The following is a 27,071-nucleotide window of genomic DNA, read 5'->3' on the forward strand; positions in this document are numbered from 1 at the left end:
GTGTGACTGTAGGTGGAGGTAAAGAGGTGTGGGACTGATAGGTGGAGGTAAAAGAGGTGTGGGACTGTAGGTGAAGGTGGTAGAGAGGTATGGGATCTGTAGGTTGGAGGTAGAGAGGTATGGGGACTGTAGGTGGAAGGTAAAGAGGTATGGGACTGTAGGTGGAGGTATAGAAGGTATGGGACTGTAGGTGGAGGTATAGAGGTATGGGACTGTAGGGGAGGTTAAAGAGGTATGTGGACGTAGGTGGAGGTATAGAGGTATGGGACTGTAGGTGGAGGTAAAGAGGTAGTGACTGTAGGTGGAGGTAAAGAGGTATGTGACTGTAGGTGGAGGTATAGAGGTATGGGACTGGAGGGGGAGGTAAAGAGGTATGGGACTGTAGGTGGAGGTAAAGAGGTATGGGACTGTAGGTGGAGGTAAAGAGGTACGTGACTGTAGGTGGAGGTACGTGACTGTAGGTGGAGGTATAGAGGTACGGGACTGTAGGTGGAGGTATAGAGGTACGGGACTGTAGGTGGAGGTATAGAGGTACGGGACTGTAGGTGGAGGTATAGAGGTACGGGACTGTAGGTGGAGGTAAAGAGGTACGGGACTGTAGGTGGAGGTAAAGAGGTACGGGACTGTAGGTGGAGGTAAAGAGGTACGGGACTGTAGGTGGAGGTAAAGAGGTACGGGACTGTAGGTGGAGGTAAAGAGGTACGGGACTGTAGGTGGAGGTAAAGAGGTACGGGACTGTAGGTGGAGGTAAAGAGGTACGGGACTGTAGGTGGAGGTAAAGAGGTACGGGACTGTAGGTGGAGGTAAAGAGGTACGGGGACTGTAGGTGGAGGTAAAGAGGTACGGGACTGTAGGTGGAGGTAAAGAGGTACGTGACTGTAGGTGGAGGTAAAGAGGTACGGGACTGTAGGTGGAGGTAAAGAGGTACGTGACTGTAGGTGGAGGTAAAGAGGTACGTGACTGTAGGTGGAGGTAAAGAGGTACGTGACTGTAGGTGGAGGTAAAGAGGTACGTGACTGTAGGTGGAGGTAAAGAGGTACGTGACTGTAGGTGGAGGTAAAGAGGTACGGGACTGTAGGTGGAGGTAAAGAGGTATGGGACTGTAGGTGGAGGTAAAGAGGTATGGGACTGTAGGTGGAGGTAAAGAGGTATGGGACTGTAGGTGGAGGTAAAGAGGTATGGGACTGTAGGTGGAGGTAAAGAGGTGTGGGACTGTAGGTGGAGGTAAAGAGGTGTGGGACTGTAGGTGGAGGTAAAGAGGTATGTGACTGTAGGTGGAGGTAAAGAGGTATGTGACTGTAGGTGGAGGTAAAGAGGTGTGGGACTGTAGGTGGAGGTAAAGAGGTATGGGACTGTAGGTGGAGGTAAAGAGGTATGGGACTGTAGGTGGAGGTATAGAGGTATGGGACTGTAGGTGGAGGTAGAGGTATGGGACTGTAGGTGGAGGTATAGAGGTGTGTGACTGTAGGTGGAGGTAAAGAGGTGTGGGACTGTAGGTGGAGGTAAAGAGGTGTGGGACTGTAGGTGGAGGTAGAGAGGTATGGGACTGTAGGTGGAGGTAGAGAGGTATGGGACTGTAGGTGGAGGTAAAGAGGTATGGGACTGTAGGTGGAGGTATAGAGGTATGGGACTGTAGGTGGAGGTATAGAGGTATGGGACTGTAGGTGGAGGTAAAGAGGTATGTGACTGTAGGTGGAGGTATAGAGGTATGGGACTGTAGGTGGAGGTAAAGAGGTATGTGACTGTAGGTGGAGGTAAAGAGGTATGTGACTGTAGGTGGAGGTATAGAGGTATGGGACTGGAGGTGGAGGTAAAGAGGTATGGGACTGTAGGTGGAGGTAAAGAGGTATGGGACTGTAGGTGGAGGTAAAGAGGTATGTGACTGTAGGTGGAGTGAAAGAGGTATGTGACTGTAGGTGGAGGTATAGAGGTACGGGACTGTAGGTGGAGGTAAAGAGGTATGTGACTGTAGGTGGAGGTATAGAGGTATGGGACTGGAGGTGGAGGTAAAGAGGTACGGGACTGTAGGTGGAGGTAAAGAGGTACGGGACTGTAGGTGGAGGTAAAGAGGTATGTGACTGTAGGTGGAGGTAAAGAGGTATGTGACTGTAGGTGGAGGTAAAGAGGTACGGGACTGTAGGTGGAGGTAAAGAGGTATGTGACTGTAGGTGGAGGTAAAGAGGTACGGGACTGTAGGTGGAGGTAAAGAGGTACGGGACTGTAGGTGGAGGTAAAGAGGTATGGGACTGTAGGTGGAGGTAAAGAGGTATGGGACTGTAGGTGGAGGTAAAGAGGTATGGGACTGTAGGTGGAGGTAAAGAGGTATGGGACTGTAGGTGGAGGTAAAGAGGTATGGTACTGTAGGTGGAGGTAAAGAGGTATGTGACTGTAGGTGGAGGTAAAGAGGTATGGGACTGTAGGTGGAGGTAAAGAGGTATGGGACTGTAGGTGGAGGTATAGAGGTATGGGACTGTAGGTGGAGGTATAGAGGTATGTGACTGTAGGTGGAGGTATAGAGGTATGTGACTGTAGGTGGAGGTATAGAGGTATGTGACTGTAGGTGTAGGTATAGAGGTGTGACTGTAGGTGTAGGTATAGAGGTGTGTGACTGTAGGTGTAGGTATAGAGGTGTGTGACTGTAGGTGTAGGTATAGAGGTGTGTGACTGTAGGTGTAGGTATAGAGGTGTGTGACTGTAGGTGGAGGTATAGAGGTGTGTGACTGTAGGTGGAGGTAAAGAGGTGTGTGACTGTAGGTGGAGGTAAAGAGGTGTGTGACTGTAGGTGGAGGTAAAGAGGTGTGTGACTGTAGGTGGAGGTAAAGAGGTGTGTGACTGTAGGTGGAGGTAAAGAGGTGTGTGACTGTAGGTGGAGGTAAAGAGGTGTGTGACTGTAGGTGGAGGTAAAGATGACAGAGAATATTACCTTTAACAGGGAATTTATTCCTTCACACGGTAATTTGGAGAAAAGGGGCTGGACGGAACCAAAGCAAAGAAAGTATAAGTTAAAAAGTCCCCTCTCTCCTACCTAACCACTACTTACCTAATGTTAGTAAAACGTTTACTGTTGACAGGAGAACAAGAGGAGACAATAGGACGAGGTGGATAATTTTATAATAAGGCCGTTTAATCACATGTAAAGATATCTTAGTAAAATCTTGCAGCAAGGCTCTTTCTGTCTGATTCCTATTGAATCGTCCGGGAAAAGAGGTAGTTCCAAGAACCGTACAGTATTATATAGACAACAAGCAAAGTAGGTAGATCTGCGAGTCTGGCCTTCCGATTGGTCGATCTGGGTCTTGGGTAGTCCTGAACAGGCCTGGTGTCCACGTTCCATTGGTTCCTGAGATAGTTCTTTGTCCTGAGCTCCAAGCATGAGTTGTGTGTGTCTGTGTGATTGTCATGGGGGAGGGGAGTTGTGGGTATCGTGTATATGTCTAATGAGTCCAGCATATGTCCAAGAAAAAGAGGGGGTGTGTATGTTGTGTCAACTATAGCTAATGTTGAGAAGTTGTTAAAACAAGTTACCAATATCTAATACAATTTCTTACACTAACCTTTTAACACCCCCTGGAACGCTAACCAAAATACATGGGATGGTCCACCCAGGTCTTACCTAGTGTGCATAGACAGTAAATACTACAGGTTATGTATGCCCGCAGTCATCTTGCCTAAGCACTCCCAAGCAGCCTTCACCTCCGGGAACAAAAACAGAAGAATTACTAACGTAAAATGAACAATTTCAATAATCAAAAACACAGTCCTTTTGGCATACACATACCTCAGAAGTGGCAGCTACAAAATACTTTCAACAAAACTGTCACTGGGCAACAACCAACACAGTACATCAAAGATGCTCTCTCTCTCTTGGCTTTTATCCAGCTGGAGAAGGAGTTGATAATTGACAACAGCTGTTTCCCCTGACGAGGGTACAGAGCTCCAATCATCGATGGGGCTGACCAATCAGCTGCTTAGAATCCAGGAAGCCTGAAATACACACATACAAACACATACCGTTGAAGTCAGAAGTTTACATACACTTAGGTTGGAGTCATTAAAACTTGTTTTTCAACCACTCCACAAATTTCTTGTAAACAAACTATAGTTTTGGCAAGTCGGTTAGGACATCTACTTTGTGCTTGACACAAGTCATTTTTCCAACAATTGTTTCCAGACAGATTATTTCATTTATAATTCACTGTATCACAATTCCAGTGGGTCAGAAGTTTACATACACTAAGTGGATTGTGCCTTTAAACAGCTTGGAACGTTCCAGAAGATGATGTCATGGCGTTAGAAGCTTCTGATAGGCTAATTGACATAATTTGAGTCAATTGGAGGTGTACCTGTGGATGTATTTCAAGGCCTACCTTCAAACTCAGTGCCTCTTTGCTTGACATCATGGGGAAATCAAAAGAAATCAGCGAAGATCTCAGAAAAATAATTGTAGACCTCCACAAGTCTGGTTCATCCTTGGGAGTAATTTACAAATGCCTGAAGGTACCACGTTCATCTGTACAAACAATAGTATGCAAGTATAAACACCATGGGACCACACAGCTGTCATACCGCTCAGGAAGGAGACGCGTTCTGTCTCCTAGAGATGAACGTACTTTGGTGCGAAAAGTGCAAATCAATCCCAGAACAACAGCAAAGGACGTTGTGAAGATGCTGGAGGAAACAGGTACAAAAGTATCTATATCCACAGTAAAACGAGTCATATATCGACATAACCTGAAAGGCCGCTCAACAAGGAAGAAGCCACTGCTACAAAACCAACATTAAAAAGCCTACGGTTTGCAACTGCACATGGGGACGAAGAATGTTTTTTTTTTTTAAATGTCCTCTGGTCTGATGAAACAAAAATAGAACTGTTTGGCTATAATAACCATCGTTTTGTTTGGAGGGACAAGGGGGAGGCTTGCAAGCCGAAGAACACTATTCCAACCGTGAAGCACGGGGGTGGCAGCATGTTGTGGGGGTGCTTTGCTGCAGGAGGGACTGGTGCAATTCACAAAATAGATGGCATCATGAGGAAGGAAAATTATGTGGATATATTGAAGCAACATCTCAAGACATCAGTCAGGAAGTTAAAGCTTGGTCGCAAATGGGTCTTCCAAATGGACAAGGACCCCAAGCATACTTCCAAAGTTGTGGCAAAATGGCTTAAGGACAACAAAGTCAAGGTATTGGAGTGGCCATCACAAAACCCTGACCTCAATCCTATAGAAAATTTGTGGGCAGAACTGAGAAAGTGTCTGAGCAAGGAGGCCTACAAACCATACTGTTACACAGGAGGAATAGGACAAAATTCACCCAACTTATTGTGGAAGGCTACCTGAAACGTTTGACCCAAGTTAAACAATTTAAAGACAGTGCTACCAAATACTAATTGAGTGTATGTAAACTTCTGACCCACTGGGAATGTGATGAAAGAAATAAAAGCTGAAATAAATCATTCTCTCTACTATTATTCGGACATTTCACATTCTTAAAATAAAGTGGTGATCCTAACTGACTAAAACAGAGATTTTTTTACTAGGATTATAATGTCAGGAATTGTGAAAAACTGAGTTTAAATGTATTTGCCTAAGGTGTATGTAAACTTCTGACTTCAACTGTATGTTTCAGTAAGATTGGATTTATAGCAATGGTTCTCAACTGTACTGCAGGGATGGAGTGCAAGTTGTAGAAAATGGAGGTTGTGGTGGCAGCTGCAGAGAACTATGTGTGTGTGCAAGACTAGACTTCAGAAGAGTTACAGGGTGTGTTAAGTGGTGATGTCCCATCCTTTCAGGTTGTTGGCATGAGGTATGACTAGATAGATTTAAAAAGTGGAGTAGGTTCGTTTTATTGAAATTGTATATCTTTTTGGAAGAAAAAAATTGTGAGTGTTAGATGGTAGGGTATTTCTTTATTTTTCAAGCAAAATATAAGGCAGTTGTACTCCAGTCTCGTAGGTGGCGGTAATGCAACATATTGGATTCCAACCGCCGTTAAACCACATCGAAGAAGAAATCTCCCACAGTGCGGAAATAGAAAGGGGGATTCCTGGTGCAAGTTAGCTTAGCGCTGTCGCTTTGACAGCTAGCTACATCAGAAGAATGTCAGAACTATCACTGGAAATTATTTCATCAGATTTTAATAGAAATACAATCTAGAAGTGGTGTCAGTTGCGGAAATACGCTTGGTCTGCCACAGTCAACCCAGAGCTTAGTTAGCTAACGTCAGCCTGATTAACGCCAACTAACTACGTATACAGATAAAAGGTAAGGTTTCTTCATGTTAGTTAAACAACTAACGTTAGTTACATATATATTTAGCTAAAGTCATGTCGTTGGCTGCCAGCTGCCACTGTTGTGCTAACTAGCTGACGTGATTGTCATGGCTAACGTAGCCAGAATTAGCCATATAGCTAGCCACATCATGTTTGTCTAGCTAACCTTACCTAGCTATAGGCTTTATGCCTGGTGAACCAGTACCTAGTCCTAGGCTTGAGGAGACGAGTTTCCCGACGCCCAAGATCATTCAAACGTTAGGTAAAAAATACGTTCGGTATTCACCAAAATATGGAGTTTCGCAGAACAACTAAATATTTGTAGACCTTTTTTTGGAAGTAGGTTACATACGGTGCGTAACGGCTGGGCGTCAGAGGAGACCTCGTCTCCTCAAGCCCAGGTACTGGTTCATATGACTTACAAGTTGGCAAGCGAACTAACCGTGTTTCAAATTTCATTAGCTAATGTTACTAGCTGTTAGCCTACTAGCTAACTAGGTAAAAATACAGTAGGTTAGCTAGGTACGTATCAAAACCAACCAGGATGGAGCTAGAAGTGAAAGTAGCCTAGCTAGCGCCGAACAGACCGACTGCCTATAGATAAAGTAGGCAGGGCAATGCCCGTTTTGGTCATTTCTGTTAACGTTATATAATCCAAATAAATCAACCGCAGCATGGTTTTGGACTCATTCAGCAGTTTTTAACTGATTCAGTACAATATTGGAAATTTAATGTTGAAAGTTCAATTTATATTGCTAAAATGTAAGTTGAAAATGATGTTGTCGCTGCTTCCTGTTGACAAGACGTTTTGATAAATAGGCCAATGTCAAAACACAGTTTTACGTGTCCAGGTCAATAACCAATATGCAGAAACAGGTTGTGATATATTGAAAACATAAAAGGTACTATCTAAACGTACATGTGCAACAATACTAATCATACTATTTATTTATTTTTTACGAGCACCTTATAAACTGCACATGCACCAGAAACCCTGTTGTTTTGGTAATAAATCACTGATATGGATGAGGGGGAATCAGGTTGTATGAGCTGTTATAACTGCCACAACAACAAAAAACACATGGAACCTGGATATTGTTTTTGTCACTGGTTAGAGGACAACCTGCAGAAGACAGTGGGCCACTTTTTTGGCGGGATGTGTTGCATTTTGATATGGGGGTCTCCAAAAGAGAGGCAAAACTGTTTTGTCAATCACTCATATCAATTATCACGTTGAAATCAATTGTGTAAGAGGGGGAGATGAGGTTGCATGTCCTACTAAAACGGCAAAAAAAAGAAGCGGGCTAGCCTGAATAATTTAGGCTCCCTGAACAGGCGTCTCTTCTTGAACTTTTCGAGAGTTACTGTTGAGTGGTTTGCTGTCTCGAGCTTGAACTTTTCGAGAGTTACTGTTGAGTGGTTTGCTGTCTCGAGCTTGAACTTTTCGAGAGTTACTGTTGAGTGGTTTGCTGTCTCGAGCTTGAACTTTTCGAGAGTTACTGTTGAGTGGTTTGCTGTCTCTAACTTGAACGGTTCAAGAGTTACTGAATTATTTTATGCTAAGTTATAAAGAACAGGGACTGCGGTTGAAAATTAGCCGGATGATGATTAATGTGCACTGTCCCTGTAAAAATAAATAAACTCAAACCTTCAGAAACTATTCATAGCCTTGATATAGTCCACATTTGTTTTGTTACAGCCTGAATATAAAAACAATTATTAAATAGACACAATACCACATAATGAAAACATGTTTGTAGACATTTTTGTAATTTTTGGGGAAAATTAAATATAGAAATATTCAATTTGCATAAGTATTCACACCCCTGAATCAATACTGTGTAGAAGCACCTTTGGCAGCGATTACATCTGTAAGTCTTTCTGGGTCTTTGAAGGGCCCTCCACCTGGATTACATCTAAATCTTTCTGGGTCTTTGAAGGGCCCTCCACACCTGGATTACAGCTGTAAATCTTTCTGGGTCTTTGAAGGGCCCTCCACACCTGGATTACAGCTGTAAATCTTTCTGGGTCTTTGAAGGGCCCTCCACACCTGGATTACAGCTGTAAATCTTTCTGGGTCTTTGAAGGGCCCTCCACACCTGGATTACAGCTGTAAATCTTTCTGGGTCTTTGAAGGGCCCTCCACACCTGGATTACAGCTGTAAATCTTTCTGGGTCTTTGAAGGGCCCTCCACACCTGGATTACAGCTGTAAATCTTTCTGGGTCTTTGAAGGGCCCTCCACACCTGGATTACAGCTGTAAATCTTTCTGGGTCTTTGAAGGGCCCTCCACACCTGGATTACATCTAAATCTTTCTGGGTCTTTGAAGGGCCCTCCACCTGGATTACAGCTGTAAATCTTTCTGGGTCTTTGAAGGGCCCTCCACACCTGGATTACAGCTGTAAATCTTTCTGGGTCTTTGAAGGGCCCTCCACACCTGGATTACAGCTGTAAATCTTTCTGGGTCTTTGAAGGGCCCTCCACACCTGGATTACATCTAAATCTTTCTGGGTCTTTGAAGGGCCCTCCACCTGGATTACAGCTGTAAATCTTTCTGGGTCTTTGAAGGGCCCTCCACACCTGGATTACAGCTGTAAATCTTTCTGGGTCTTTGAAGGGCCCTCCACACCTGGATTACAGCTGTAAATCTTTCTGGGTCTTTGAAGGGCCCTCCACACCTGGATTACAGCTGTAAATCTTTCTGGATCTTTGAAGGGCCCTCCACCTGGATTACAGCTGTAAATCTTTCTGTGTCTTTGAAGGGCCCTCCACACCTGGATTACAGCTGTAAATCTTTCTGGGTCTTTGAAGGGCCCTCCACACCTGGATTGTGCAACATTTTCCTTATGCTTTTCAGAATTCTTCAACCTCTGTCAAATTGGTGGTTGATCATTGCTAGACAACCATTTTCAGGTCTTGACACTGATTTTCACATTGATTAAAGTAAACTGTAACTTGGCCACATAGGAATGTGATTGATTGATGAGGAAAACAATGCATTTAACCCATCTACACACAATGCCCCATAATGACAAAGCGATAACAGGTTTTTAAAAGTTGTGTTGCCGCCGGGCTGTGTTGTCTTAGGTCTCTCTTTATGGAGTGTTGTGGTGTCTTAGGTCTCTCTTTATGGAGTGTTGTGGTGTCTTAGGTCTCTCTTTATGTAGTGTTGTGGTGTCTTAGGTCTCTCTTTATGGAGTGTTGTGGTGTCTTAGGTCTCTCTTTATGGAGTGTTGTGGTGTCTTAGGTCTCTCTTTATGTAGTGTTGTGGTGTCTTAGGTCTCTCTTTATGGAGTGTTGTGGTGTCTTAGGTCTCTCTTTATGGAGTGTTGTGGTGTCTTAGGTCTCTCTTTATGTAGTGTTGTGGTGTCTTAGGTCTCTCTTTATGGAGTGTTGTGGTGTCTTAGGTCTCTCTTTATGGAGTGTTGTGGTGTCTTAGGTCTCTCTTTATGTAGTGTTGTGGTGTCTTAGGTCTCTCTTTATGTAGTGTTGTGGTGTCTTAGGTCTCTCTTTATGTAGTGTTGTGGTGTCTTAGGTCTCTCTTTATGTAGTGTTGTGGTGTCTTAGGTCTCTCTGTATGTAGTGTTGTGGTGTCTTAGGTCTCTCTGTATGTAGTGTTGTGGTGTCTTAGGTCTCTCTGTATGTAGTGTTGTGGTGTCTTAGGTCTCTCTTTATGTAGTGTTGTCTTAGGTCTCTCTTTATGTAGTGTTGTGGTGTCTTAGCTTCTTGCCACTATAGGGGGTGCTGTTTCGCATTAGCATAATTTGCTCTACAGATTAAACTGCCTCGTACTCAATTCTTGCTCGTACAATATGCATATTATTGTTATTATTGGATAGAAAACACTCTCTAGTTTCTATAGCCGTTTGAATTATGTCTCTGAGTGAAACAGAACTCATTCTACAGCACTTTTCCTCCCAGTGTGTGAGATTTCAGAAATCTTGGCCTCTGGTTCCAGATCAGTTTTAAAGTCCCTGTAAATCCTATGAGGATACAAACACTGCCCACGCCTTCCTCTAGATGTCAGTAAGTGGTGACAATTTGAATGGAGTCGATTGCGCAATCAGGGCCTCTATAAATCACCAAATACCGGAAGTAGCGTTCTTTTGGACCCTGCGCTCAACGCAAGAAGGACGTCGGACTGGCCTTTTTCCAAGCCTTGGTTTAGCCAGTAATATAGCGCCGGTCATGTTTTTACTCGTTATAGGTGTTAAAAACATCATAAGGTAGTTAATTTAAACCGTTTTATAGCAATTTATATCCGTTTAGTGCGATTTTGAGGCATTTCTATGTGATGCTCTTTGAAGCGCCGGGCACGTTTCGGGGTCCCGGTCGAACGTTAGTGGGCATTTCGACGGATAGAGGACATCTTTCGACCAAAAGATGATTAGACCCAAGAAAGGATACATTGCCCAAGATTCTGATGGAAGATCACCTCATAGTAAGAAATATTTAAGATGATAAATCGTTGTTCTGTCGAAAAATTTTAACGCATATTCCGCCATTTTGTTTGGTATAGCTTCGCTTGGCGAACCCTGTATTGCACAGTAAGGATAATTTTAGAAATGTAATTCAGCGATTGCATTAAGAACTAATTTGTCTTTCGATAGCTGTCCAACTTATATTTTTTTAGTCAAGTTTATGAATAGTTATCCATGAGACAAGATCACTGTGAAAGATGGCGTCCGACATTTTCAGGCTAGTTTTGCTAGTATTGTCATTGTATAACCACGGTTGTTTGTGGCTAAATATGCACATTTTCGAACAAACTCTATATGTATGTTGTAATATGATGTTACAGGAGTGTCATCGGAAGAATTCTGAGAAGGTTAGTGAAAAAATTAATATATTTTGGCGATGATAACGATATCGCTCTCTTTGGCTTGAATCAATGGTCGGGTAACGTTTGCATATGTGGTATGCTAATATAACGATTTATTGTGTTTTCGCTGTAAAACACTTAGAACATCTGAAATATTGTCTGAATTCACAAGATCTGTGTCTTTCCATTGCTGTGAGTTGTGTATTTTTAAGAAATGTTTTATGATTAGTAATTAGGTAATACACGTTGCTCTGTGTATTTATTCTAGTCGAGTTGTGATGGTGGGTGCAATTGTAAACTATGATTTATACCTGAAATATGCACATTTTTCTAACAAAACCTATCCTATACAATAAATATGTTATCAGACTGTCATCTGATGAGGTTTTTTCTTGGTTAGTGGCTATCAATATCTTTATTTGGCCGAATTGGTGATAGCACCTGATGGAGTAAGAAACTGATGGAGTTAGGAAAGTGGTGTCTTTTGCTAACGTGGTTAGCTAATAGATTTACATATTTTGTCTTCCCTGTAAAACATTTTAAAATCTGAAATGGTGGCTTTATTCACAAGATCTGTATCTTTCATTTGGTGTCTTGGACTTGTGATTTAATGATATTTAGATGCTACTATTTAATTGTGACGCTATGCTAGCGATGCTAATCAGTGTGGGGGGGGTGGGGGGTGATCCCGGATACGGGGTTGAGGTTCGGTAAAGGTCTCTCTGTATGTAGTGTTGTGTTGTCTTAGGTCTCTCTTTATGTAGTGTTGTGTTGTCTTAGGTCTCTCTCTATGTAGTGTTGTGGTGTCTTAGGTCTCTCTTTATGTAGTGTTGTGGTGTCTTAGGTCTCTCTTTATGTAGTGTTGTGGTGTCTTAGGTCTCTCTTTATGTAGTGTTGTGGTGTCTTAGGTCTCTCTTTATGTAGTGTTGTGGTGTCTTAGGTCTCTCTTTATGTAGTGTTGTGGTGTCTTAGGTCTCTCTTTATGTAGTGTTGTGGTGTCTTAGGTCTCTCTGTATGTAGTGTTGTGTTGTCTTAGGTCTCTCTTTATGTAGTGTTGTGGTGTCTTAGGTCTCTCTTTATGTAGTGTTGTGGTGTCTTAGGTCTCTCTTTATGTAGTGTTGTGGTGTCTTAGGTCTCTCTTTATGTAGTGTTGTCTTAGGTCTCTCTTTATGTAGTGTTGTGGTGTCTTAGGTCTCTCTTTATGTAGTGTTGTGGTGTCTTAGGTCTCTCTTTATGTAGTGTTGTGGTGTCTTAGGTCTCTCTTTATGTAGTGTTGTGGTGTCTTAGGTCTCTCTTTATGGAGTGTTGTGGTGTCTTAGGTCTCTCTTTATGTAGTGTTGTGGTGTCTTAGGTCTCTCTGTATGTAGTGTTGTGGTGTCTTAGGTCTCTCTGTATGTAGTGTTGTGGTGTCTTAGGTCTCTCTTTATGTAGTGTTGTGTTGTCTTAGGTCTCTCTTTATGTAGTGTTGTGGTGTCTTAGGTCTCTCTGTATGTAGTGTTGTGGTGTCTTAGGTCTCTCTTTATGTAGTGTTGTGGTGTCTTAGGTCTCTCTTTATGTAGTGTTGTGGTGTCTTAGGTCTCTCTGTATGGAGTGTTGTGGTGTCTTAGGTCTCTCTTTATGGAGTGTTGTGGTGTCTTAGGTCTCTCTTTATGTAGTGTTGTGTTGTCTTAGGTCTCTCTGTATGTAGTGTTGTGGTGTCTTAGGTCTCTCTTTATGTAGTGTTGTGTTGTCTTAGGTCTCTCTGTATGTAGTGTTGTGGTGTCTTAGGTCTCTCTTTATGTAGTGTTGTGGTGTCTTAGGTCTCTCTTTATGTAGTGTTGTGGTGTCTTAGGTCTCTCTGTATGTAGTGTTGTGGTGTCTTAGGTCTCTCTGTATGTAGTGTTGTGGTGTCTTAGGTCTCTCTTTATGTAGTGTTGTGGTGTCTTAGGTCTCTCTTTATGGAGTGTTGTGGTGTCTCTCTTGTCGTGACGTGTGTTTTGTTCTATATTTTTATTTTTCATGTTTAATTCCCGTCCCCGCAGGAAGCCTTTTGGTAGGCCGTCATTGTAAATAAGAATTTGTTCTTAACTGACAAGCCTAGTTAAATAAGGGTATACAAAAATACTTTTTTTGTTGTTGTTTTTTTAAACCTGTTTTGGCTTTGTCATTATGGGGTTTTGTGTGTAGACTGATGAGGATGATTTATTTGATCAATGTCAGAATAAGGCTGTAACGTAACAAAATGTGGAAAAAGTAAAGGGGTCTGCATACTTTACGAAGGCTCTGTATCTCCCTCCATCACTCCAGTATCCCTGTACATTGTTAATATGGTACTGACCCTGTATATAGTCACCTTACCCCTATACATATCTACCTCCATCACTCCAGTATCCCTGTACATTGTTAATATGGTACTGACCCTGTATATAGTCACCTTACCCCTATACATATCTACCTCCATCACTCCAGTATCCCTGTACATTGTTAATATGGTACTGACCCTGTATATAGTCACCTTACCCCTATACATATCTACCTCCATCACTCCAGTATCCCTGTACATTGTTAATATGGTACTGACCCTGTATATAGTCACCTTACCCCTATACATATCTACCTCCATCACTCCAGTATCCCTGTACATTGTTAATATGGTACTGACCCTGTATATAGTCACCTTACCCCTATACATATCTACCTCCATCACTCCAGTATCCCTGTACATTGTTAGTATGGTACTGACCCTGTATATAGTCACCTTACCCCTATACATATCTACCTCCATCACTCCAGTATCCCTGTACATTGTTAATATGGTACTGACCCTGTATATAGTCACCTTACCCCTATACATATCTACCTCCATCACTCCAGTATCCCTGTCCCCTTCCCCCTATACATATCTACCTCCATCACTCCAGTATCCCTGTACATTGTTAATATGGTACAGACCCTGTATATAGTATGATTACCCCTATACATATCTACCTCCATCACTCCAGTATCCCTGTACATTGTTAATATGGTACTGACCCTGTATATAGTCACCTTACCCCTATACATATCTACCTCCATCACTCCAGTATCCCTGTACATTGTTAATATGGTACTGACCCTGTATATAGTCACCTTACCCCTATACATATCTACCTCCATCACTCCAGTATCCCTGTACATTGTTAATATGGTACTGACCCTGTATATAGTCACCTTTACCCCTATACATATCTACCTCCATCACTCCAGTATCCCTGTACATTGTTAATATGGTACTGACCCTGTATATAGTCACCTTACCCCTATACATATCTACCTCCATCACTCCAGTATCCCTGTACATTGTTAATATGGTACTGACCCTGTATATAGTATGATTACCCCTATACATATCTACCTCCATCACTCCAGTATCCCTGTACATTGTTAATATGGTACTGACCCTGTATATAGTCACCACTATACAGTGCCTGTACATAGCTACTGACCCTGTATATTTTGAGTCATGAATGTTCTTATCACGTGAGGCTGTGGTTTACATCCTAAATAGCAGGCCATTGGCTGCCATCATCACCAGGGGTATGTACGGCAGGTCTGATTGGTTCCAAGTTTAGTAGTTCACAAATGTGCCTACTACTAGTAGCTGATGATGTGTGTCTGTCTACGTGTATAATGCATCATTTTAACATGGTTCAGCAGCATGGTACAGCCCCAGACAGACACCTGGGACATGGCAGGGGACGAGGGAGGCGGGGCTCTCCGGGTTCCACCCGAGCTGGCAGCCAATGAGGTGGTGACCAGACTACTGGGAGACAACCAGCAGCTCCGAGGTATGTCTCTCTCTCTCTCTCACACACACACACACACACACACACACACACACACACACACACCCCCCGACTGGAATACTCTCTTTGATCCACAATGAGGCACAGATTGTGTGTGTGTATGTATATGTGTGTGTGTGTGTGTGTGTGTGTGTGTAGAAGCGTTGCAGCGCAGCAACCAGGCCCTGCGTGAGCGCTGTGAGGAGATGGAGGAATGGCAGCGGAGGTCTAGAGAAGAGAGGGAGTTCCTCAGCTGTCGTTTCCAGGAGGCCCGGGCGCTAGTGGAGAGACTGGCCAGGGAGAACCACAGCCTTACCAGCCTGGCCAGCCCCTCGAGCCCCTCCAACCCTGGAGCTAGCCAAGGCCTGCTGGTCAACGGCCCCAGTTTCAGCCAGGACTCCTGCCCCAACTCCACCAACTGCAGCTCCAATGGGGGTCCTGGGAGAGGAGGGGAGCAGGAGAAGAGTTCAGAGACCAACGGAACCATGGCAACCTCACTGGTCAGTACGGAGGGAGGAATGGTTGGATTCAGAATACCTAATCAATTCTTGATGTTGAATTTAAGTAGTAAACAGGATACAGAATTGCTATTTGAATGGAAGGAAATAGAATTGAAATCAGTAATATTCAAATGTCTCCTCTTCTATAGTCTATACATCTATAAAACATCAGACATGTCGTTATATACATGCATATAAAGTATTGTTGAAACACTTCATTTTCAGGACAAACTCTTTAAATGAATGATCAAGGAAAACAAATGTGAATATTCTAAGTTATTATATTTCATTAGTCACTTTTACATGTTGTTCAATATGGGGAAAATACAACATTTTCCAGAATGCATCAGCTTAACCCTCAAGTTTACCCTGAGTCCTTAAAAAAAAAAAGACTACTAATGGATGGATAAAAGAGGTAGGAGAGAATTATCCATCCACACATTATGCTGTATTTCCTGGTTGACAGGTGACAGAGAGAGGGATGGAGAAGAAGGGAGCAGAGGAGAATGAGCAGATGATGCTCCACAGCTTGGTAAGAACCTGAGGGAGAAAGGGAGGTGTGTGTTAAAGGCCATTAGTAGTCATGGTGACAGAGAGATGGATGGAAAAGAAGAGAGCAGAGGCCATTAGTAGTCATGGTGGAGGCTTAATATCCTGACCTAGTGAGATATACATGGAGGAGGTTTAATATCCTGACCTAGTGAGATATACATGGAGGAGGTTTAATATCCTGACCTAGTGAGATATACATGGAGGAGGTTTAATATCCTGACCTAGTGAGATATACATGGAGGAGGTTTAATATCCTGACCTAGTGAGATATACATGGAGGTTTAATACCCTGACCTAGTGAGATATACATGGAGGAGGTTTAATATCCTGACCTAGTGAGATATACATGGAGGAGGTTTAATATCCTGACCTAGTGAGATATACATGGAGGAGGTTTAATATCCTGACCTAGTGAGATATACATGGAGGAGGTTTAATACCCTGACCTAGTGAGATATACATGGAGGAGGTTTAATACCCTGACCTAGTGAGATATACATGGAGGAGGTTTAATATCCTGACCTAGTGAGATATACATGGAGGAGGTTTAATATCCTGACCTAGTGAGATATACATGGAGGAGGTTTAATACCCTGACCTAGTGAGATATACATGGAGGAGGTTTAATACCCTGACCTAGTGAGATATACATGGAGGAGGTTTAATATCCTGACCTAGTGAGATATACATGGAGGAGGTTTAATACCCTGACCTAGTGAGATATACATGGAGGAGGTTTAATACCCTGACCTAGTGAGATATACATGGAGGAGGTTTAATATCCTGACCTAGTGAGATATACATGGAGGAGGTTTAATATCCTGACCTAGTGAGATATACATGGAGGAGGTTTAATATCCTGACCTAGTGAGATATACATGGAGGAGGTTTAATACCCTGACCTAGTGAGATATACATGGAGGAGGTTTAATATCCTGACCTAGTGAGATATACATGGAGGAGGTTTAATATCCTGACCTAGTGAGATATACATGGAGGAGGTTTAATATCCTGACCTAGTGAGATATACATGGAGGAGGTTTAATATCCTGAACCAGTGAGATATACATGGAGGAGGTTTAATATCCTGACCTAGTGAGATATACACGGAGGATGTTTTAATAACCTGACCTAGTGAGATATACATGGAGGTTTAATATCCTGACCTAGTGAGATATACATGGAGGAGGTTTAATATCCTGACCTAGTGAGATATACATAGAGGTTTAACATCCTGACCTAGTGAGATATACATGGAGGAGGTTTAATATCCTGACCTAGTGAGATATACATGGAGGAGGTTTAATACCCTGACCTAGTGAGATATACATGGAGGAGGTTTAATATCCTGACCTAGTGAGATATACATGGAGGAGGTTTAATATCCCGACCTAGTGAGATATACATGGAGGAGGTTTAATACCCTGACCTAGTGAGATATATGTGGAGGAGGTTTAATATCCGGACCTAGTGAGATATACATGGAGGAGGTTTAATATCCTGACCTAGTGAGATATACATGGAGGAGGTTTAATATCCTGACCTAGTGAGATATACATGGAGGAGGTTTAATATCCTGAACCAGTGAGATATACATGGAGGAGGTTTAATATCCTGACCTAGTGAGATATACATGGAGGAGGTTTAATATCCTGACCTAGTGAGATATACATAGAGGAGGTTTAATATCCTGACCTAGTGAGATATACATGGAGGAGGTTTAATATCCTGACCTAGTGAGATATACATGGAGGAGGTTTAATATCCTGACCTAGTGAGATATACATGTAGGAGGTTTAATATCCTGACCTAGTGAGATATACATGTAGGAGGTTTAATATCCTGACCTAGTGAGATATACATGTAGGAGGTTTAATATCCTGACCTAGTGAGATATACATGGAGGAGGTTTAATATCCTGACCTAGTGAGATATACATGGAGGAGGTTTAATATCCTGACCTAGTGAGATATACATGGAGGTTTAAAATCCTGACCTAGTGAGATATACATGGAGGTTTAATATCCTGACCTAGTGAGATATACATGGAGGAGGTTTAATATCCTGACCTAGTGAGATATACATGGAGGAGGTTTAATATCCTGACCTAGTGAGATATACATGGAGGAGGTTTAATATCCTGACCTAGTGAGATATACATGGAGGAGGTTTAATATCCTGACCTGGTGAGATATACATGGAGGAGGTTTAATATCCTGACCTAGTGAGATATACATGGTGGAGGTTTAATACCCTAACCTAGTGAGATATACATGGAGGAGGTTTAATATCCTGACATAGTGAGATATACATGGTGGAGGTTTAATACCCTAACCTAGTGAGATATACATGGAGGAGGTTTAATATCCTGACCTAGTGAGATATACATGGAGGAGGTTTAATATCCTGACCTAGTGAGATATACATGGAGGTTTAATATCCTGACCTAGTGAGATATACATGTAGGAGGTTTAATATCCTGACCTAGTGAGATATACATGGGGGAGGTTTAATATCCTGACCTAGTGAGATATACATGGAGGAGGTTTAATATCCTGACCTAGTGAGATATACATGGAGGAGGTTTAATATACTGACCTAGTGAGATATACATGGAGGAGGTTTAATATCCTGACCTAGTGAGATATACATGGAGGTTTAATATCCTGACCTAGTGAGATATACATGGAGGAGGTTTAATATCCTGACCTAGTGAGATATACGTGGAGGTTTAATATCCTGACCTAGTGAGATATACATGGAGGAGGTTTAATATCCTGACCTAGTGAGGTATACATGGAGGTTTAATATCCTGACCTAGTGAGATATACATGGAGGAGGTTTAATACCCTGACCTAGTGAGATATACACGGAGGAGGTTTAATATCCTGACCTAGTGAGATATACATGGAGGAGGTTTAATATCCTGACCTAGTGAGATATACATGGAGGTTTAATATCCTGACCTAGTGAGATATACATGGAGGAGGTTTAATATCCTGACCTAGTGAGATACACATGGAGGAGGTTTAATATCCTGACCTAGTGAGATGTACATGGCGGAGGTTTAATATCCTGACCTAGTGAGATATACATGGAGGAGATTTAATACCCTGACCTAGTGAGATATACATGGAGGTTTAATATCCTGACCTAGTGAGATATACATGGAGGAGGTTTAATATCCTGACCTAGTGAGATATACATGGTGGAGGTTTAATATCCTGACCTAGTGAGATATACATGGAGGAGGTTTAATATCCTGACCTAGAGAGATATACATGGAGGAGATTTAATACCCTGACCTAGTGAGATATACATGGAGGAGGTTTAATATCCTGACCTAGTGAGATATACATGGAGGAGGTTTAATATCCTGACCTAGTGAGATATACATGGAGGTGGTTTAATATCCTGACCTAGTGAGATATACATGGAGGAGGTTTAATACCCTGACCTAGTGAGATATACATGGAGGAGGTTTAATATCCTGACCTAGTGAGATATACATGGAGGAGGTTTAATATCCTGACCTAGTGAGATATACATGGAGGAGGTTTAATACCCTGACCTAGTGAGATATACGTGGAGGAGGTTTAATATCCTGACCTAGTGAGATATACATGGGGGAGGTTTAATATCCTGACCTAGTGAGATATACATGGAGGAGGTTTAATACCCTGACCTAGTGAGATATACATGGAGGAGGTTTAATACCCTGACCTAGTGAGATATACGTGGAGGAGGTTTAATATCCTGACCTAGTGAGATATACATGGAGGAGGTTTAATATCCTGACCTAGTGAGATATACATGGAGGAGGTTTAATATCCTGACCTAGTGAGATATACATGGAGGAGGTTTAATATCCTGACCTAGTGAGATATACATGGAGGAGGTTTAATATCCTGACCTAGTGAGATATACATGGAGGAGGTTTAATATCCTGACCTAGTGAGATATACATGGTGGAGGTAGTGTGTGTACTGAGTGTAGGTAGTGTGTGTACTGAGTGTAGGTAGTGTGTGTACTGAGTGTAGGTAGTGTGTGTACTGAGTGTAGGTAGTGTGTGTACTGAGTGTAGATAGTGTGTGTACTGAGTGTAGATAGTGTGTGTACTGAGTGTAGATAGTGTGTGTACTGAGTGTAGATAGTGTGTGTACTGAGTGTAGATAGTGTGTGTACTGAGTGTAGATAGTGTGTGTACTGAGTGTAGATAGTGTGTGTACTGAGTGTAGGTAGTGTGTGTACTGAGTGTAGGTAGTGTACTGAGTGTAGATAGTGTGTGTACTGAGTGTAGATAGTGTGTGTACTGAGTGTAGATAGTGTGTGTACTGAGTGTAGGTAGTGTGTGTACTGAGTGTAGGTAGTGTGTGTACTGAGTGTAGATAGTGTAGATAGTGTGTGTACTGAGTGTAGATAGTGTGTGTACTGAGTGTAGATAGTGTGTGTACTGAGTGTAGGTAGTGTGTGTACTGAGTGTAGGTAGTGTGTGTACTGAGTGTAGATAGTGTGTGTACTGAGTGTAGATAGTGTGTGTACTGAGTGTAGATAGTGTGTGTACTGAGTGTAGATAGTGTGTGTACTGAGTGTAGATAGTGTATTGAGTGTAGGTAGTGTGTGTAGTGTAGGTAGTGTACTGAGTGTAGATAGTGTGTGTACTGAGTGTAGATAGTGTGTGTACTGAGTGTAGGTAGTGTGTGTACTGAGTGTAGGTAGTGTGTGTACTGAGTGTAGGTAGTGTGTGTACTGAGTGTAGGTAGTGTGTGTACTGAGTGTAGGTAGTGTGTGTACTGAGTGTAGGTAGTGTGTGTACTGAGTGTAGATAGTGTGTGTACTGAGTGTAGGTAGTGTGTGTACTGAGTGTAGGTAGTGTGTGTACTGAGTGTAGGTAGTGTGTGTACTGAGTGTAGGTAGTGTGTGTACTGAGTGTAGGTAGTGTGTGTACTGAGTGTAGGTAGTGTGTGTACTGAGTGTAGGTAGTGTGTGTACTGAGTGTAGGTAGTGTGTGTACTGAGTGTAGGTAGTGTGTGTACTGAGTGTAGGTAGTGTGTGTACTGAGTGTAGGTAGTGTGTGTACTGAGTGTAGGTAGTGTGTGTACTGAGTGTAGGTAGTGTGTGTACTGAGTGTAGGTAGTGTGTGTACTGAGTGTAGGTAGTGTGTGTACTGAGTGTAGGTAGTGTGTGTACTGAGTGTAGGTAGTGTGTGTACTGAGTGTAGGTAGTGTGTGTACTGAGTGTAGGTAGTGTGTGTACTGAGTGTAGGTAGTGTGTGTACTGAGTGTAGGTAGTGTGTGTACTGAGTGTAGGTAGTGTGTGTACTGAGTGTAGGTAGTGTGTGTACTGAGTGTAGGTAGTGTGTGTACTGAGTGTAGGTAGTGTGTGTACTGAGTGTAGGTAGTGTGTGTACTGAGTGTAGGTAGTGTGTGTACTGAGTGTAGGTAGTGTGTGTACTGAGTGTAGGTAGTGTGTGTACTGAGTGTAGATAGTGTGTGTACTGAGTGTAGATAGTGTGTGTACTGAGTGTAGATAGTGTGTGTACTGAGTGTAGATAGTGTGTGTACTGAGTGTAGATAGTGTGTGTATTGAGTGTAGGTAGTGTGTGTATTGAGTGTAGGTAGTGTGTGTACTGAGTGTAGATAGTGTGTGTACTGAGTGTAGATAGTGTGTGTACTGAGTGTAGATAGTGTGTGTATTGAGTGTAGGTAGTGTGTGTATTGAGTGTAGGTAGTGTACTGAGTGTAGATAGTGTGTGTACTGAGTGTAGATAGTGTGTGTACTGAGTGTAGGTAGTGTGTGTACTGAGTGTAGATAGTGTGTGTACTGAGTGTAGATAGTGTGTGTACTGAGTGTAGATAGTGTGTGTACTGAGTGTAGATAGTGTGTGTACTGAGTGTAGGTAGTGTGTGTATTGAGTGTAGGTAGTGTGTGTATTGAGTGTAGGTAGTGTACTGAGTGTAGATAGTGTGTGTACTGAGTGTAGGTAGTGTGTGTACTGAGTGTAGGTAGTGTACTGAGTGTAGATAGTGTGTGTACTGAGTGTAGATAGTGTGTGTACTGAGTGTAGATAGTGTGTGTACTGAGTGTAGATAGTGTGTGTACTGAGTGTAGATAGTGTGTGTACTGAGTGTAGATAGTGTGTGTACTGAGTGTAGATAGTGTGTGTACTGAGTGTAGGTAGTGTGTGTACTGAGTGTAGGTAGTGTGTGTACTGAGTGTAGGTAGTGTGTGTACTGAGTGTAGGTAGTGTGTGTACTGAGTGTAGGTAGTGTGTGTACTGAGTGTAGGTAGTGTGTGTACTGAGTGTAGGTAGTGTGTGTACTGAGTGTAGGTAGTGTGTGTACTGAGTGTAGGTAGTGTGTGTACTGAGTGTAGGTAGTGTGTGTACTGAGTGTAGGTAGTGTGTGTACTGAGTGTAGGTAGTGTGTGTACTGAGTGTAGGTAGTGTGTGTACTGAGTGTAGATAGTGTGTGTACTGAGTACTGAGTGTAGATAGTGTACTGTGTACTGAGTGTAGGTAGTGTACTGAGTGTAGGTAGTGTACTGAGTGTAGATAGTGTACTGTGTACTGAGTGTAGATAGTGTACTGTGTACTGAGTGTAGATAGTGTACTGTGTACTGAGTGTAGATAGTGTACTGTGTACTGAGTGTAGATAGTGTACTGTGTACTGAGTGTAGGTAGTGTGTGTACTGAGTGTAGGTAGTGTGTGTACTGAGTGTAGGTAGTGTGTGTACTGAGTGTAGGTAGTGTGTGTACTGAGTGTAGGTAGTGTACTGAGTGTAGGTAGTGTACTGAGTGTAGGTAGTGTGTGTACTGAGTGTAGGTAGTGTGTGTACTGAGTGTAGGTAGTGTGTGTACTGAGTGTAGGTAGTGTGTGTACTGAGTGTAGGTAGTGTGTGTACTGAGTGTAGGTAGTGTGTGTACTGAGTGTAGATAGTGTGTGTACTGAGTGTAGATAGTGTGTGTACTGAGTGTAGGTAGTGTGTGTACTGAGTGTAGGTAGTGTGTGTACTGAGTGTAGGTAGTGTGTGTACTGAGTGTAGGTAGTGTGTGTACTGAGTGTAGATAGTGTGTGTACTGAGTGTAGGTAGTGTGTGTACTGAGTACTGAGTGTAGATAGTGTACTGAGTACTGAGTGTAGATAGTGTACTGTGTACTTAGTACTGAGTGTAGATAGTGTACTGTGTACTGAGTGTAGGTAGTGTACTGAGTGTAGATAGTGTACTGTGTACTGAGTGTAGGTAGTGTACTGAGTGTAGGTAGTGTGTGTAGTGTAGGTAGTGTACTGAGTGTAGATAGTGTGTGTACTGAGTGTAGATAATGTGTGTACTGAGTGTAGATAATGTGTGTACTGAGTGTAGATAGTGTGTGTACTGAGTGTAGATAGTGTGTGTACTGAGTGTAGATAGTGTGTGTACTGAGTGTAGATAGTGTGTGTACTGAGTGTAGATAGTGTGTGTACTGAGTGTAGATAGTGTGTGTACTGAGTGTAGATAGTGTGTGTACTGAGTGTAGATAGTGTGTGTACTGAGTGTAGATAGTGTGTGTACTGAGTGTAGATAGTGTGTGTGTACTGAGTGTAGATAGTGTGTGTGTACTGAGTGTAGATAGTGTGTGTACTGAGTGTAGATAGTGTGTGTACTGAGTGTAGGTACTGAGTGTAGGTACTGAGTGTAGGTACTGAGTGTAGGTACTGAGTGTAGGTACTGAGTGTAGATAGTGTGTGTACTGAGTGTAGATAGTGTGTGTACTGAGTGTAGATAGTGTGTGTACTGAGTGTAGGTAGTGTGTGTACTGAGTGTAGGTAGTGTGTGTAGGTAGTGTGTGTACTGAGTGTAGGTAGTGTGTGTACTGAGTGTAGGTAGTGTGTGTACTGAGTGTAGGTAGTGTACTGTGTACTGAGTGTAGGTAGTGTACTGTGTACTGAGTGTAGGTAGTGTACTGTGTACTGAGTGTAGGTAGTGTACTGTGTACTGAGTGTAGGTAGTGTACTGTGTACTGAGTGTAGGTAGTGTACTGTGTACTGAGTGTAGGTAGTGTACTGAGTGGAGGTAGTGTACTGAGTGTAGGTAGTGTACTGTGTACTGAGTGTAGGTAGTGTACTGAGTGTAGATAGTGTACTGTGTACTGAGTGTAGATAGTGTACTGTGTACTGAGTGTAGATAGTGTACTGTGTACTGAGTGTAGGTAGTGTAGTGAGTGTAGATAGTGTACTGTGTACTGAGTGTAGGTAGTGTACTGAGTGTAGGTAGTGTACTGTGTACTGAGTGTAGGTAGTGTACTGTGTACTGAGTGTAGGTAGTGTACTGAGTGTAGGTAGTGTACTGTGTACTGAGTGTAGGTAGTGTACTGTGTACTGAGTGTAGGTAGTGTACTGAGTGTAGGTAGTGTACTGAGTGTAGGTAGTGTACTGAGTGTAGGTAGTGTGTGTACTGAGTGTAGGTAGTGTGTGTACTGAGTGTAGGTAGGGTGTGTACTGAGTGTAGGTAGTGTGTGTACTGAGTGTAGGTAGGGTGTGTACTGAGTGTAGGTAGTGTGTGTACTGAGTGTAGGTAGTGTGTGTACTGAGTGTAGGTAGTGTGTGTACTGAGTGTAGGTAGTGTGTGTACTGAGTGTAGGTAGTGTGTGTACTGAGTGTAGGTAGGGTGTGTACTGAGTGTAGGTAGGGTGTGTACTGAGTGTAGGTAGTGTGTGTACTGAGTGTAGGTAGTGTGTGTACTGAGTGTAGATAGTGTGTGTATTGAGTGTAGGTAGTGTAGTGTGTGTAGTGTAGGTAGTGTGTGTAGTGTAGGTAGTGTACTGCAGTTAAACTACACTAGTTACTGTAATGTGAGTGGATGATGTGTACTGTAGTTGGTGTTCTGTTTTGGTCCGCAAAGCTTCTATCGAATCTACTGTCTCTATCCCCTTCCTGCTCTTTCTCTCTCTCTATAGCCCTCAGAAGGAGGGAACGGGTTTCTCCAGCTGCTGAAGAGCCACAAAGAGAAGTTGGAGGAAGGGATGAGAGATCTGAGGAGGAGGAATGAAGAGCTGGAGAAAGAGGGGGAGGAGGGAAAGCGGGAGAGAGACTGCCTTCGTCGCTCAGTTGAGCAACTCGGATCCAAGCTGGTTCAGGCGCAGGTAGAGTGTGTGTGTGTGTGTGTGTGTGTGTGTGTGTGTGTGTGGTGTGTGGTGTGTGGTGTGTGGGTGTGGGTGGGTGTGTGAGGGTGTGGGTGGGTGTGTGAGGGTCATTCTGTGTAAAAATCAACAATAGAAGGTTGGTCCTCCCGAGTGCAGAGGGACGCCACTACAACCTGGTTCGATTCCAGGTTGTGACCGGGAGATCCCAAGGGACGTTCACAATTGGCCCAGCATTGTCCGAGTCGGGGGGAGGGCGGGGTCGTCTGTGGGGAGGGCGGGGTCGTCTGTGTTTTGGCGGAGCAGTGTGATAAGACGCAGTGTGTTTTGGCAGAGCAGTGTGATAAGACGCAGTGTGTTTTGGCAGAGCAGTGTGATAAGACGCAGTGTGTTTTGGCAGAGCAGTGTGATAAGACGCAGTGTGTTTTGGCGGAGCAGTGTGATAAGACGCAGTGTGTTTTGGCGGAGCAGTGTGATAAGACGCAGTGTGTTTTGGCGGAGCAGTGTGATAAGACGCAGTGTGTTTTGGCAGAGCAGTGTGATAAGACGCAGTGTGTTTTGGCAGAGCAGTGTGATAAGACGCAGTGTGTTTTGGCGGAGCAGTGTGATAAGACGCAGTGTGTTTTGGCAGAGCAGTGTGATAAGACGCAGTGTGTTTTGGCGGAGCAGTGTGTTTTGGCGGAGCAGTGTGATAAGACGCAGTGTGTTTTGGCGGAGCGACGTCTCACCCTTCGCCTCTCCTGAGCCCTCTGTTGCCGCTCAGACACGTAACCGCCGGATACCACTAAATGAAATGATGGACTAAAATGTGTATCAAAAATATTAAAATGGAAGGTAAAGGCATGCTTGTGTTCCTTAGAGCTGTGGTGTTACCGAGGAAACGGTTCAGCATTCCGATGCATCGCCCCCATCTGACAGGTATGACATCATTTCCTCATCACTTCCTGCAACGTGTGTGTCTTTGTGTGTGTGTGCGCTGATGTTTCTGCCTCCTGTTTCCTCAGCTCCCACCTGGCCAAACTCACAGAGCAGCTGCAAGCCACACAGTGCAGGTAAGAACTGTCTAGTGTCTCTCTATTTTGCCTTGTAATACTAAATACATGTGTGTGTGTGTGTGTGTGTGTGTGTGTGTGTGTGTGTGTGTGTAGGTACAGAGAGCTGCAGGAGAAGTTAGATTCCCTCCAGAAGACTTCAGCTCAGAGAGACAGAACTGAAGTACTGCTTAAACAGAAGGACAAGGACTGTGCCCAGGTACACACACACACACACACACACTACACTACACTGTGCCCTGGTACACACACACACACACACACTACACTCACTACACACACACCGCCCTATCCACAAACACTCACAACACACACACCGCCCTATCCACAAACACTCACAACACACACACCGGACTCGCCACAAATGGCGCCGGAGGAGAATGGCGCCCAGTGGGGGATGGCTGCCGTTTTACATGCTCCTAACCAACTCTGCTATTCTGTTTGTTTTTGTCACATTGTTTGTAACTTATTTTTTTAAACTTATCTTGTACATAATGTTTCTGCCACCGTCTCTTATGACCGAAAAGAGCTTCAGGACAACGATTACTCACCTCAAACTGGATGAAGGTTATATTTCTTTAACGAGTCGGACGTGAAGGATTTACCGCTGATACCGGACCAGGCCCAAATCCCTGTCATTCGCATGAAGAAGAGAGGGAACGCAGGTCCGGGTGCCTTGTGAGAATTCGTAAGCGAGTGTGTAACCTGCCTCTACCATCCATTCTATTGGCCGTGCAATCATTGGAGAATAAACTGGATGAGCTCCGTTCGAGACTCTCCTACCAACGGGACATTAAAAACTGTAATATCTTATGTTTCACTGAGTTGTGGCTGAATGACGACACGGATAACATACAGCTGCCTCTGGTACGACGAGGGGTGGTGGTCTGTGTCTGTTTGTCAATAACAGCTGGTGCACAAAATCTAATATTAAGAATGTCTCAAGGTT

The 27,071-nt window shown here is 43.2% G+C and overlaps 1 protein-coding gene across 1 annotated transcript; it reads left to right on the forward strand.

Annotated features, from left to right (window-relative positions):
- Nucleotides 1-6,008: 6,008 nt before the first annotated feature.
- On the forward strand, nucleotides 6,009-26,512 carry LOC120039965 (NF-kappa-B essential modulator-like; the record flags this gene model as incomplete). The annotated part of the gene is made up of 8 exons (XM_038985282.1): nucleotides 6,009-6,266; nucleotides 14,770-14,903; nucleotides 15,060-15,400; nucleotides 15,867-15,932; nucleotides 24,888-25,073; nucleotides 25,930-25,988; nucleotides 26,075-26,122; nucleotides 26,219-26,512. Coding segments are annotated over exons 2-8 (1,124 nt in total), but the record flags the coding sequence as incomplete, so codon positions are not given.
- Nucleotides 26,513-27,071: the final 559 nt, after the last annotated feature.

This window comes from Salvelinus namaycush, unplaced genomic scaffold (genome assembly GCF_016432855.1).
Source record: "Salvelinus namaycush isolate Seneca unplaced genomic scaffold, SaNama_1.0 Scaffold3140, whole genome shotgun sequence".
Lineage (NCBI taxonomy): Eukaryota > Metazoa > Chordata > Actinopteri > Salmoniformes > Salmonidae > Salvelinus > Salvelinus namaycush.